Below are 14696 nucleotides of genomic sequence, written 5' to 3'. Positions count from 1 at the left end.
GGTTGTGTATGATAGCCTGTTTGGTGTGTTGGGGGCTTAGGTCAAAGGAACTGTGGAGATAATTGCATCTATGATTGGGTTTCCTGTATAGTAAGGTGTATAGCTTGTAATCCCTGATGTATACTTTGGTGTCTAGGAAACTGACATGTATGCTGGAATAGTCCATTTTTAGCTTCATTGATACGTGAAACGTGTTGATCAATGAGTAAAACAATATTTACATTTTTTTCACCTTCTGTCCATATGATGAAAATAGAAATACAGTGATAGTATATATATGGCTTTTGTTGTGTGCTGTTAAGTATTCTGTCCTCCAGGTCAGCCATAAATAAGTTTCCATATCAGGGTTCTTTTATGCTTCCCATAGTGGTACCCATACACTAAATGATAGATGTCATTATTGAAAGTGAAGTAGCTGCATTAGAATGAATTCAATAAGCTGTTTAACACCCTCAGCCCTGTATTTGTAGTTTTGTGAGGATGAAAAAATCTGTGACATGCAGAAATCCCATCCTTGTGAGGGATGTTACTGTACAGAGATTCCACATCCACAGTGTTTGGTGGTAATAGCTCCAAGGAGCAGGGCCCTCCTAACCCTCTTGTATTGGACTGTATTGTTGCTGTATTGTTTCCCGTTATAGTGTAAAGCGCTGAGAAAACTGTTGTGCTATATAAATCCTGTATAATAACAATAATAGTAATTGCTGTACTGTATATAGTTGATCTTGTTCCGAAAATCAGTTGTATTTTGCAGGAAACTGGCAGTGGCACGCAACTCTTTTTCTAAGCCAGCGGTCTCCAAACTGTGGCCCTTTGCTTGCTTTAATCTGGCCCTTGGGGCACTATTTAATTCACTGACACCAACAAAGTGGCATATTTCCAGCCAGTAATACCAATGATGGGACACAGTTTCTCCCAACAACCCCAACAATGGGCCCAATGATACCAGTGATGGGGCACAATTCCTCCCAATGACAATAGTGACACGGCACAATTCTTCCTAATGACACCAGTGATGGGGAAAAATTCCTCCCAATGACACGGCACAATTCTTACCAATGACACCAATGATGGGGCACAATTCCTGCCAATGACACCAATGATATTGATGTTGGGGCACAATTCCTACCAATGACACCAATGATGGGGCACAATTCCTATCAATGATAGGACACAGTTCTTCCCAATGACACCAACAATGGGGCTTTGTTTACGCCAACTGATGCTGGGACATTTTTTACTCCCGGTGGCCACAGTCCGGCCCCCTTAAAGTCTGAAGAACAGTAAACCAGCCCTTTATTTAGAAAGTTTGGAGACCCCTGGTCTAAGCCACCAAAAAATGGTGAGACGAGAAGTTGGTTCTCCCTTATGAGGACCATCAGGAATGACAAAGAGTCAGTCTTTTTGACTGAATCATTGGCTGCAAGATAAACCTGCACAGCTCAACTACATCCATGCAAAGGAGGGAGATCTCCTCTGGAGAACTGGAGCTGGACAGAGGACTAGAAAAATAATGTTTAGGTGAAAAACTGACACCAGGAGAGGAAGTTCTGGGCTTCAACACTACCTTGTGCTTGTATTAGGACCAGAAAAGGGTTCTTTACATGATAAAACTGCCAGCTCGAACACTTCACAGATGTGATGGAACAAAAAATACCACCCTTTGAGTGAGTAAAAAGGGATTATCCACGATAAATTCAAAATAAGCTTTTTGTACTAAGAGAACCAAACTTAGATCCTACGGAGTCACAGGAGAGCCACGCTGTACAAAAGTCTTGATCAGAAAATGGGCATGGATCGATCGACAGAGGTCTCTGTTGATCCATGCCCATTTGCAAAAAAGCGAAGATGCATCCCACAGAGAATTTCTTGGGATAAAAAGCTTCTTGCCTCATACTAAGCAAAGTATGCCTACTAAGTGAGATAAATTAGGTTGGATTATCACATCCTCCTGGGTTGGTCCAGAATTATGGCTTGGATAAGTCTTTTCCAAAGAGCCACAATAGCCTCCCCTGCTTCCACTAGAGGATCCCAGTACCTGAAGACAAACTTGTCCAGTTTGTTGTTGTAACTGGTGGTCCAAACCCAGCATCCCTCAACCTGTGACAAGTTCTATAACACCTCTGGGTGTATGGACCACTTTTGTAGGTTCAGGTGCTGCAGAAGACCCATAGCAAGCCAAAGGAATTTTTGCTGGAAAATGGGGCACATGCAGGTAGGCATCCTTGATGTCCACAAAAGCCAGAAGCTCTCCTTGAGGGGAGGAGGCTATGACAGACCTGGTGAATTCCCTGCAGAATATCTGGGCCTAAATGGCAGATAATGATTTCAGGACTATGAGGACAGCACAGACTCTAGAACAAGGCACAATTTTAGAATGATGGTGTCTGGAAATCTAGGGGGTTCAGGACAGGCAGTAGCAGAACCAGTTAGTGGAGTTTGTGCTGGAGCCAGTCGGTACATCAGGAATGCCCCTCAAGTGTGTAGAAACAGGCATGTTTGTACCACAAGGCAGAATTTAACTTGGCTCAGGGTACAAGACTAGACTAGGCCTCAGATACTTACAAATCTGGCTGCTGTGTAGCAGGCAACTGAAGGTGGCCAAAGCAATGTAAGCAGGGAGCAGAGATAAATGGTGGAGTTCCACATGTCACAGTCAGGAGCAACAATGGGTTAGTGGTTCCTCAATTTGAATGATGGGAAAGTGAGTCTTCAAAGATAGGGTGATGCCTGGGGCTGTGCCATGGCTCTAGAACTGGAAAGTACTTCATAGCTAACACAATACACTCTGATTTACAAAGTGTCACAATGCAGAGCCTGCTGCCTGAAGGTCTCATTCCAAGCTGGCCCTGCAATTGCCTAGTCACATGGAGTCTTGGTGTGGCACTACAAATTTAGGTTGCAAAAAGATGTTCCAGATCATAGCTTATAGAACTAGCTTGGCAGTGATGTAGCAGGAATCATGATTAAAGAGAAATAGAAGCAGAGCAAAGAAAAGACATCCACCATTCTTGGACAACGGCAAAAAACTGAGGCATGCTGGGAGAAAGGTACCTGAGCAGGTACTGAGCTGGCCCACAATTTTTCTTTTGACTGTTTCCAATACTCCTGTAGGCAGCCTATTAACCTGACTTTATATGAGTTCCTGTGTTATTCACTTCACTTCTCTCACAATTAAACCAATTATGGTTGCATACTACAGTTAAAACAGAACAAACCAAAAAATAATTATAAATAAAATGCCACATGTTCATGTCTTATATTTTGGAGGGGACGTTTATCAGCAGGAACACTGTCACTGAACCCTCGAAGGTCTAATTATAAAGCAGAAAAGGTGACTTTCATATTTGTAGGTGTAGAATCAACAACTCCCATTTAATGGATGGACTTGGATGGTTATCCACCAGAGAATTTGAGAAAGCCACATCTTAAATTCCAACATCAGTTCCACTGTGAATTTAGTAGACTTGGCTAGGCACTGCACAGACATACAAATGTGAACCTGACCAGACCTACAATGCCTTGAAAAAGTATTCATACTCTATGAAACTTTCCACATTTTGTCATGTTAAAACCAAAAACCTAAATGTATTTATTTGGATTTTATGTGATAGACCAGCACAAAGTGGCACATAATTGTGAAGTGGAAAAAAAATGATAAATGTTTTTCAAACATTTTTGCAAATATGTGAAAAGTGTGGCATGCATTTGTATTCAGTCCCCCTCAGTTAATACTTTGGAGAACCACCTTTCTCTGCAATTACAGCTGCAAGTCTTTTTTGGTATGTCTCTACCAGCTTTGCACATCTAGAGAGTGGAATTTTTGCCCATTCTTCTTTACAAAATAGCGCAAGCTCTGTCTGATTGTATGGAGAGCATTTGTGAATAGCAATTTTCAAGTCTTGCCACAGATTCTCAATTGGATTTAGGTCATGCATGTTCTGAACGTGTGGCACGCCTACTGCTGCTGTACCTGGAGCTGAATAGAAAAAGAACACACAACTGCCCTAGTGTAACTCCATTTATTTATAATAAAAATTGTGTAGTAAGCTGGTTGCTAAGCGGCTCCTCTCAGTCCTAGAGCGGCCTGAACAGAGCGTGACACCATTACTGCGCATGTGCCCGGGCCATGCGGCGCACACTCCATGTATGCGTCTCTCTGCTCCGGAGACGGAGGGAGGAGGAAACGTCAGCGTGGCTGCTATGATGACGAGGAGCAGAGAGCAAGGGAGGAGGAAACGTCAGCATGGCTGCTATGATGACGCGTTTCCTCCTCCCTCTCCAGGCGCATGCGTAGTAACGGTGGCACCCTCTGTCAGGCCGCTCCAGGACTGAGAGGTGCCACTTAGCAACCAGTTTACTACATGAGTGATGCTACCGATGCTGGGAAGGAACCAAAGAGGATTATTGTATCAGAAGTGTCTAATTATCACTGTATCATGTAAGTGCAATAAGTTTTATGATTTTAATTATAAATAAATGGAGTTACACTAGGACGTTTGTGAGCGTTCTGTCTTTGTTTTGCTATCCAGATCCATCTCTGCCACCCTGTGGAGACATTGGAGAGCTGCAATATCCTTCCCTTCACTCCTTACAACACCAGCCTGAGGGTTCTACAGAAGATCAGCGCAATAGTGATTTTTTTGTGTTTGTACCTGGAGCTGACATCACTCACACCTGCCCTGAGGATCCACACCGACCAGGAAGTACTGGCAACCAACAGCACAGCCAAGGACAGTGCTTTGGAGACTTGCCTGCAGTGGAACCAGCCAGGAGTTTCACAGCGGCTGACACCAGCTTAACAAGCGCTCATTTGACTACTACTATTGTGCGTTGCCAATTTTGTGGAAATACATTTTTTGCTTATATTGCTGCACTTAGATGGCACTGCCTCTCTCTCTTTTATGGTTCACACAGTCTCTTCTAGCTCTTTTTGAATCGCCTGCCACTGAGTCAAGAATTGTTGGATTATCCCTTAACTACCTTTGAACTTTTACGGACTCTACTGGTTAATAAACTAGCCATCACAGAAAACATCTGTTTCTTTCTCTTGTGTGCCAAATATTTATCTTATTCCAAATCTGGCTGTATGTTTAGGGTTGTTGTCTTGATGGAAGGTGAACCTCTGGCCCCAGTCTCAAGTCTTTTGCAGACTAATAAGTTTTCTCCTAAGATTGCCCTGTATTTGGCTCCATCCATCTTCCCATCATTTCTGACTAGCTTCCATGTCCCTGCTGAAGAAAAGCATCCCCACAACATGATGCTGCCACCACCATGTTTCACGGTGGGGATGGTGTGTTCAGGGTGATGTGCAGTGTTAGTTTTCCTACAAACATAGTGTTTTGCTTTTAGGCCAAAATGTTCAATTTGTTCTCATCTGACCAGAGCACCTTCTTCCACATGTTTGCTGTGTCCCCCATATCGCTTCTCGCAAACTGCAAACGGGAGTTCTTATGGCTTTCTTTCAATAATGGCTTTCTTCTTGCCACTCTTCTATATGGGCCATATTTGTGGAGTGCACGAATAATAGTTGTCCTGTGGATAGATTCTCCAACCTGAGCTGTGGATCTCTTCAGCACCTCCAGAGTTACCATGGGCCTCTTGGCTGCTTCTCTAATTAATGCTCTCCTTTCTCAGCCTGTCAGTTTAGGTGGATGGCCATGTCTTGGTAAGTTTGCAATTGTGCCATACTCTTTCCATTTTCAGATGATTGAAAAGTGCTCCGTGAGATGTTCAAAGAGTGGGATATGTTTTATAACCTAACCCTGCTTTAAACTTCTTTACAACTTTATCCATTACCTGTCTGGTGTGTTCCTTGGCCTTCATGATGTGGTTTGTTCACGAATGTTCTCTAAAAAAACCTCTCAGGGCTTCACAGAACAGATGTATTTAAAATTAAATTACACACAGGTGGACTCTATTTACTAATTAGGTGACTTCTGAAGGCAATTGGTTCCACTAGATTTTAGTTAGGGGTATCAGAGTAAATGGGGCTGAATAAAAATGCACGCAACAGTTTTCAGAGATTTATTTGTAAAAAAATTTAAAAACCATTTATCATTTGCCTTCCACTTCACAATTATGTGCCACTTTGTGCTGGTCTACCACATAAAATCCCAATAAAATACGTTTACATTTTTGGTTGTAACATGACAAAATGTGAAAAATTTTAAGTGGTATGAATACTTTTTCAAGGCACTGTAAAATGTTTCTAATGGAACAGGGGTACAGGCAACTTGTGATACAGGTTTTACTCTTCAAATCTATCCCTGTCAAGCCTCCCTGGATAGTAGGTCCAGGATGTACTGTAGGGCTCACACCCTTGTCTCCTGTTACTCAACTAAAGTCTGAACTTCATTGATAAACTGAATGGCAGCGGAGGGGCTTTATCCAGACTTAAGAAGAAATACAGCCCCCTTTACAAACCATCTGATCCATGTACAACTATTTGGTACCACTTATAGAGAGACAAAAGGATTAGCAAAGTATAACGAGGAAGAAGATGCATCACATCAATGTGATTATTTATATTAAGCCTGTTACTTCCAGAAGTACAGTATATAAAAAAATTAAAACCGCAACTTCCCTTCAAAAATAGGACGGCAAGACAAGCCCACATTATGGTGAACCAAAGTCTAGTCCAAATTATTTTGTTTGAGGGCCTTCTTCTGCCTTCTATGCTGCAGGGAAACCACAGGAAACACTGGTTACTAGTCCTTTGTTCTTGAATTTTTTCTTTACATAATTTTTGTAACGTGAGACAGAGATCATCCAGAAAAAATGTGAAAATATTTTGATCCCTAAACGTTTTATGAAATAAAGGGAGGATATTCAAAACGTGATATACTATCTCTGTCACTTACCTACTTAATGTCTAAAGAGATGCACCCTGGTTGAGCTTGTTTGAAGTTTCTGTGAATAAAAGTTGATTTGATGTTTTTTGATCCCTTACTCCCAATCTTCAGCTGCCCTCAATGAATACTCATATTTTATTGATGTTTGTTACTCTGTGCTTTGCTATATTTAATTGCTTCCCTGGCTGGCTCATTAATTAGCTGTAGTATTCGATCTCCAGATGTTGTCCAGAGGCTTTAACCTAGCATTATTTGCTACTTTAAAATAACACTCTTACGTGACCAACATTTGATGTGTGCAAGCAATACACCTGCTGAGATAACTTCACATAAGATGAGAAGAAATACGTTTCTGGTAGTTTTTTTTTTTTTTTTTAAGATTTTGGATTTCAAAGGAATTAATCTGCCATGAGTTATTATTAATTACTGACAACAAGTAAAATGTGTGTTTTATTATTATGGTGGACTGTGTAAAAAAAACCCAGAACAAAAGAAAACAAAAAAAGGGATGATTTTCAAAGTACATTAAAGCGTGCTACCAGCCATTCAAAATTATAGAATAAGGACAAAATTGAAGGACAAGTTCTGTAAAGTGCAATCTCCTGCCACTTACAGCCCCCGAAATACACTAAACTAAACCCCCCTTCCCCAACAGGTACTTACTTAAAGTGGTTGTAAACCTCAGACATAAAATATAAACACAGCATATCCCTATATAGTGTGTGCTTGTCCCAATCCAGAATTCAGAAGTGTAATTTCTGTCTGCTGCCTCAATCCTCTGCTATCAGCACGAATCACTTCTGACGATTTTTCCTGACACCAAAAGAAAATGGTGACGGGGAGGGACCTTTAGCAGATTGACAGCCTCAGCTCTGTTCCTGTGTGAAGGGGGTGTGTTCCTTCCCTCCAATCAGCTCTCAGAGCTCTCCTCACTGATGTAACTTCAGCTCTCCACCCCCTTTTCTGCTTTTCAGAGCTGAGAGATTTTGTGTAAATTCTGCACTTTAATGGCTGTAGGGAAAGGACGGCTGTAGATAAACAAGTACAATTAAAGTAGGAGGATTATTTTTTATCTCTGTGTATCACCTGAGGCCAGTCACTTCACTGGGTATATGGAAGGGTTTACAACCATTTTAACTCCAACAATAGTGGCGTCCCGCCTTGCCTACATCTCTACCAGTAAAAATCTAGTTCAGGGCTGTTCAATGTTCTGGCAGTGTGGCCTATCCCATTCCAGCCTACAGGACATTAATACAAAGGTACTGACAGCTTACTCCTAGATTTATATTAGCTGGGATGTAAAAAAATGGGGAGGCCGCTGTTGTTGGAGGAAATAAGCAATCACTTATGCAAGACTGAAGAGGGGTAGGGTTGGTTTAGTTCTGTGTATTCAGGTAGCAAGTTTTTTTTTTTTGGGGGGGGGTTGTTTTTTTATGGAGTTGTCCTTTAGCACAGTTAACTATAACACACGATAATGCATTGCAGTCCCAAAAGGTCTTATACACAGCAAAATTCATCAGTGCTCATTAAGTCATACTAAGATTTTCCAACTTGCTGGAAGATCTTAATGCGACTGGTATGTTAATGCAGATTGTGTTATTCATGTGGCTGAGTGCAAAGAGATCACATTATTTTCTACAGGAAAGAATGAAAGCTCCCAAAAACATCTTCCAGAAAGCCATCCCAAATTTAATAGATGCCTCACACTCCTAATATGTGCAAAACTAAATTACACTATTACTGACTGGTGGTAACAGAGATTCTATGGTATGTCTATTGAGGAGAACAGATAATGGAGCAATTTCAGGTGAAGGTAAAATACTGATTCATGGGAAACAAAGGATCTCAACGAGTGGATCTAAGCAACAGATATTATTATATCATGTTAACTGCATACTAAATAATATGCATGCAGACTATGAGGAGGCACCAGATCACTACTTCAGACTAATTGATAAAGTAATAAACAGAATAAAATGATTTTTATCATCATTTTTTTTTTTTTTTAGAATGAAAGATGTAAAAGAAGAAACCTGAGAAACTTGTACATATTGGTATTTGGTACGCTGAAATAAGGCTTTAAAAGGACACCTGTGCCTAGACTATGGACAATAAGTATTTACATACTCTTACAATTTTTAAAGCCAAATCCAGGAATTTAAAAACATTTCCACCATCGAAGTGGTGCAAAAGGTAATTGCTAACTATGTTAATGGAATTACAAAAGAGGCTGTTTCTCCTATCAGTTTCCTCACTCCAACTGGCTCCAGTGCTTTCCTCCTCTGCCCGAAGCTCTGCTCCGTGGGCAGAACCTCAGTATCATCATGCACAATACAGGGATAATAACCAAATATTGTACATTTAGGAAGCCAGAGTTGGACAGGCGCCAGTCACAGCTTACAGAGCAGCTGCAGGAGACCAGTTGCAGTGCTGGAGGGACCATGAGTGAGGAATAAGGTACATATATACAACTTGATTTTCTGCCCCTAGATTAGACAAGCAATTAATCCATACATTGCTGGAGAAACTCACTGCAATGGTGGATTTTTATATTTTTTTTACATGGGCTTAAAACAAGCCATCACTGACCTCTCTAGCTGCTTGTACAGTGAAGTAACTAATTATATACAATCCTCAAAGATCACAGCAAATATTTTAAAGTAGGGCATCAGTAAGTTTCTTACAATGTAGAAACATTTGCTGTGTGTGTACATTTGAAGGCTGGTCGGCTTCCAAGATTCTGCTAGTGTTCGTAGAAAATACGGAGAGGAGCTGAGATTTCAGTGCCTCTGTTGTGAAATTTGATGATGAGTTTCTCCACAACTCCTGAGGAAGGATTTGTTTATCAGTGCTTTTACGGTTTGTTCAGAAAATGGAAAATACTTTAGTGTACATATTCTTGGTATAGGTTTAGAAAAATTAGTTAATTTTAGATCAGTTGTAGTGTTGGCTTCATTCACACTAGCACTAATGGGTTTAGCTCTTCATATTCTGATAGATCAACTTCAGTAAAAGCAGCCCGTCCATAGGTAGATCAAAATTCATCCAGTTCCTGCTGAACCAGCCAAATTTTGGTCCGTCTGTCACCAGATTAAGATCTCTCTGAACTCATGCACTTTCGCCAAGAATTGCATGCAGTGTTTTGTCAGGTGCTTAAAATGGAGCTCCACCCAAAAGGGGAAGTTCCACTTTAAGGACTGCTCCCCCACTCTCCATTAAAAATTCGTACCTTTGGGGAGGGGGGTGGGCCAGGTACCTGCTCCCACTTCTGGTCCAAAGGTGGAAGGTGTCCTCCCTCCCCTGTAGTCTTTTGGGACACGTGACAGATCCCAGAAGACTACAGGACCATTCACTGAGCGCAGCGCTACTCATGCATGCGCAGTGGGTACCCGGCTATGAAGCTGCAAGCTATCACAGCCGGATGCCCACACTGAAGATGCTGGCCTCCTGGAATACAGGACAGCCGGTGAAACGAGCTGCGGGGGACACAACATGGGACCGAGGGACAGGTAAGTGGCTGTTTTTTAAAAGTCAGCAGCTACAGTTTTTTTAGCTGCTGACTTATTTTTTGACAGGGTGACTGGATATGAATATAACAGTAGTTGATACTGAATGCTATTGGTAGAGAGCCAAATTAATAGTGACCAGTAAAATATAAAAAATTAGCAAGGATGATGACAATATTATCCAGAGTAAAAAAGAAGGATTTTATTATCCACTTGAAAGGAACTAAAACCATGGTTCACAGTCATATGTCCAATGTAAACAAAGGTAAAAATGGGTGATATAGCCCAGATGTGTGAATGTGGTCAATAAAATTGGCTTACTGCTGAGGAAATAGGTACATCTAGACCAGGGTGCAGGAGGCAGTGGAGAGGAATCCTGTGGGCTGCTCTGCTGGAAGATAGGTCGCCAACTGTGAGAAAGTACCACTCACAGAACAGGATGCTGCCTCGGATGTCCCCAGATCTCGCCTGCCAGAAGTAACATCAGTGAAGCATAGAAAACCAGCAGATGGACACTGATGGATGGACAGAGAAGCCAGAGTGCCTGGGGCGGACCACCACAAGACCTGGTTGCTATGACGACGCATTTCGCACAGATATACAGTCATGGCCGAAATTGTTGGCACCCTTGATATTTTTCCTGAAAATCAAGTATTTCACACAAAAAAGGTATTGCATTAACACATGTTTTGCTATACACATGTTTATTCCCTTTGTATGTATTGGAACAAATATAAAACAGAGGCAGAAAAGCAAATATGACATAATGTCACACAAAACCCCAAAAATGGGCTGGACAAAAGTATTGGCACCCTTAACTTAATATTTGGTTGCACACCCTTTGGAAAACATAACTGAAATCAGTCGCTTCCTATAACCATCAATAAGCTTCTGACACCTCTCACCCGGAATTTTGGACCACTCTTCCTTTGCAAACAGCTCCAGGTCTCTCTTATTGGAAGGACACCTTTTCCCAACAGCAATTTTAAGATCTCTCCACAGGTGTTCAATGGGATTTAGATCTGGGCTCATTGCTGGCCACTTCAGAACTCTCCAGCGCTTCTTTGCCATCCATTTCTGAGTGCTTTTTGACGTATGTTTGGGGTCATTGTCCTGCTGGAAGACCCAGGATCTTGGACGCAAACCCAGCTTTCTGACACTGGGCCCTACAGTGCGACCCAAAATCCTTTGGTAATCCTCAGATTTCATGATGCCTTGCACACAGTCAAGGCACCCAGTGCCAGAGGCAGCAAAACAACCCCAAAACATCATTGAACCTCCACCATATTTTACCGTAGGTACTGTGTTTTGTTCTTTGTAGGCCTCATTCCGTTTTCGGTAAACAGTAGAATGATGTGCTTTACCGAAAAGCTCTATCTTGGTCTCATCTGTCCACAAGACGTTTTCCCAGAAGGCTTTTGGCTTACTCAAGTACATTTTGGCAAACTGTAGTCTTGCTTTTTTATGTCTCTGTGTCAGCAGTGGGGTCCTCCTGGGTCTCCTGCCATAGCGTTTCATTTCATTTAAATGTCGACGGATAGTTCGCGCTGACACTGATGCTCCCTGAGCCTGCAGGACAGCTTGAATGTCTTTGGAACATGTTTGGGGCTGCTTATCCACCATCCGGACTATTCTGCGTTGCAATCTTTCATCAATTTTCCTCATCCGTCCACGACCAGGGAGATTAGCTACAGTGCCATGGGTTGCAAACTTCTTGATAATGTTGCGCACTGTGGACAAAGGCAAATCTAGTTCTCTGGAGATGGACTTGTAACCTTGAGATTGTTGATATTTTGCCACAATTTTGGTTCTCAGGTCCTCAGACAGTTCTCGTCTCCTCTTTCTGTTGTCCATGCTTAGTGTGGCACAGACAGACACACAATGCAAAGGTTAAGTGAACGTCTCTCCTTTTTATCTGCTTTCAGGTGTGATTTCTATATTGCCCACACCTGTTACTTGCCCCAGGTGAGTTTACAGGAGCATCACATGCTTGTAACATTCTTATTTATCCGCAGTTGTGAAAGGGTGCCAATACTTTTGTCCAGCCCATTTTTGGAGGTTTGTGTGACATTATGTCGAATTTGCTTTCTTTCCTCCCTTTTTTTGTTTTGTCCCAATACACACAAAGGGAATAAACATGTGTATAGCAAAACATGTGTTAATGCAATACGTTTCGTGAGAAATACATGATTTCCTGGAGAAATATCAAGGGTGCCAACAATTTCGGCCATGACTGTATGCTTTCTCAAAGTTTGTTGTATACCAATAGTGCTCAGTATCAGCTACTGTCCTATTCACATTTGTCTCCTATGGTTTATTGAGCAGCTGTGGTTATAGTCTTCCCAAGCTACAAGACCTCAGTTTTGGTAACCAGCGCCCAAGAAGTTTGTCAATTTCTTTTTACATGAATATACTGTACGTGACTCCAAGAATAAACAGGATGTATGTAGAAGTTTTGCACTTCTATGTTAAAAAAAAAGATAAACACAAATATATACTTACTATATCTCTTTCTGTATTCTTACTGACTAGAGCATCCACTTTGGCATCAAGCTCTGCCTGAATTTGATCTCTTCTTTTCAGTACACCCTTATGACAAAACAGCAAAGGAAAAAATTATAAACAGTTATAATAAAACCTCTTACAGTGAGAATTTCTTCAACAAATCATAGGACAGTATTTAAAAATTATTGATTTAGTTTCAAATTCATGATTTTGTTTTTAAAAGGAAAACCACAACCATTGCTTAAAGTGGAACTTTACCCATAACAGTTTGAGAACAATTAAATGTTCTTTAACTAAAAAATAAAACCATAGGTTCCACATGAATATTCATGCTACCAAAATTAGCGTGTGCTGTAAAGTGCCTCCAGCATTGCTATTGTTTCTTCTTGCTGGAGGAAATCCTTAATCCTTTTTTTTTGCAATCCTTAGAAAATAAAATGCAAAACACACGTTTTTTTTTTGTTTGTTTTTTGAGCAGTGTTCATTTAAAAATAAAAAGGTTTACTGCACATAGCAAGTGCACATTTTCTGCTGTAATTTGTCATGTTTAAATGACACCAACATTATAATACTGATACAAAGCATTGCAAAGTTATTTACTAATAAAATAAAGAGTTGTTGTTTTTTTTTTTGTTTTGCTCTTTTTTTAATGGGAAATATGTAAATATATGTTAAATGTGTAAAAATAATAAACAAAACAAAAAAGTTTAAATAAAAAAATCAGCAGGAAAATAATAGTTGAAGAGCGGTGGAGTCTAATGAGTTAATTAAGGCTGGTTAGAGTAAACTAAGGGTCAATAAGGGGTTAAACAGAGGAACATTTTATTTAAAAAAAAAAAAAAAAGTGATTTTTTTCCTTGTCAGGTTACTTTAACTGACATCTGCAGATATAAGTTCATCCCTTTGATCTGCAGATGAATGAACAGAAAGATACAAATGTAACAATAGGTTACATTGTATCTTTTTGTGTAATCTGGAGCACTGTTGCTTAAAAACAATGACAGACTGCTTTTTTGACAGCTAGAGCTGCCGACTTCTTCTCTGAGTGCATTATAATGCCAGCTATGATTAATTACAGCTGACATTTACAGTATACTGGGAGGGGGTCCCAGAAAGTTAGGATCTTTGAGAAAATCCCTTTTGGATGCAATGTGTCATGTAGGCAAGGCAATGATGTCACCACGCTAGGCAGAACTCATGTTAAGCTCTGAGGCTTTCCTTACAGTGCCAGAAGCGAAGACGTATGGGTCTATGCTATATTAAGTCCATGTAAAGAAATATAGCCAGAGCTTTTTGTCTATACTTCTCCTGGGGATCAAAGGAGTGCAGTTCGTTCTGCACTCCGGTGACCTGTTTTCCTACAATCCCCCTGTAGGCTGACATCACAGAGCTAGTCCAGGCTCTAAAAAGATCCTGACTTCCACCCAGAAGCCAAGCCTGGACCAGCACCTGGCTGAGCTTCTTAACAATCCACTGAGAGCCTGAACCAGTTACTCCTGCCCCCTCCACAGTCCAGCACTCCAGTGAGCATGGAGGGACAGAGCAGAGAGCCTGTTTCTGACAATTCACCAGCTCTCTGCTCAAGGAACACAGAAATGAGTGAGCAATGGTCTGTGAGCGCTCAGTTTTCAGTCTCAGAGCTGGCGGGGACAGATGTGGCAATCAGATCCACCTAGGTGATTTCAATTTTTTTTTTTTTCTTAACCCATGCTTCTCTTCTAAGCTGATGTTATGCTGATAGTTATGAGTTAAGATGTAAGTGGATACTTTTGTCTTTTAATAATGAGGAATATACTGCACTATTAGCACCTTTTTACTTTCAAGACCATCA

The 14696-nt window shown here is 41.0% G+C and overlaps 1 protein-coding gene across 1 annotated transcript in view; it reads right to left on the bottom strand.

The window, feature by feature from the left end:
- SNX7 (sorting nexin 7) overlaps positions 1–14696 on the bottom strand; it is a 161550-nt gene that overhangs the window by 44351 nt on the left and 102503 nt on the right. Inside the window, exon 7 of the mRNA XM_089677281.1 lies at positions 12863–12949. Coding sequence (XP_089533407.1) covers positions 12863–12949 — 87 coding nt within the window. The remainder of the gene's footprint in view (positions 1–12862; positions 12950–14696) is intronic.

The sequence above is a fragment of the Staurois parvus genome, unplaced genomic scaffold (assembly GCF_062004578.1).
Source record: "Staurois parvus isolate SC_StPar_1 unplaced genomic scaffold, SC_StPar_1.0 ptg000183l, whole genome shotgun sequence".
In the NCBI taxonomy this organism is placed as follows: domain Eukaryota; kingdom Metazoa; phylum Chordata; class Amphibia; order Anura; family Ranidae; genus Staurois; species Staurois parvus.
This window is presented reverse-complemented; position numbering and strand designations above follow the sequence as displayed.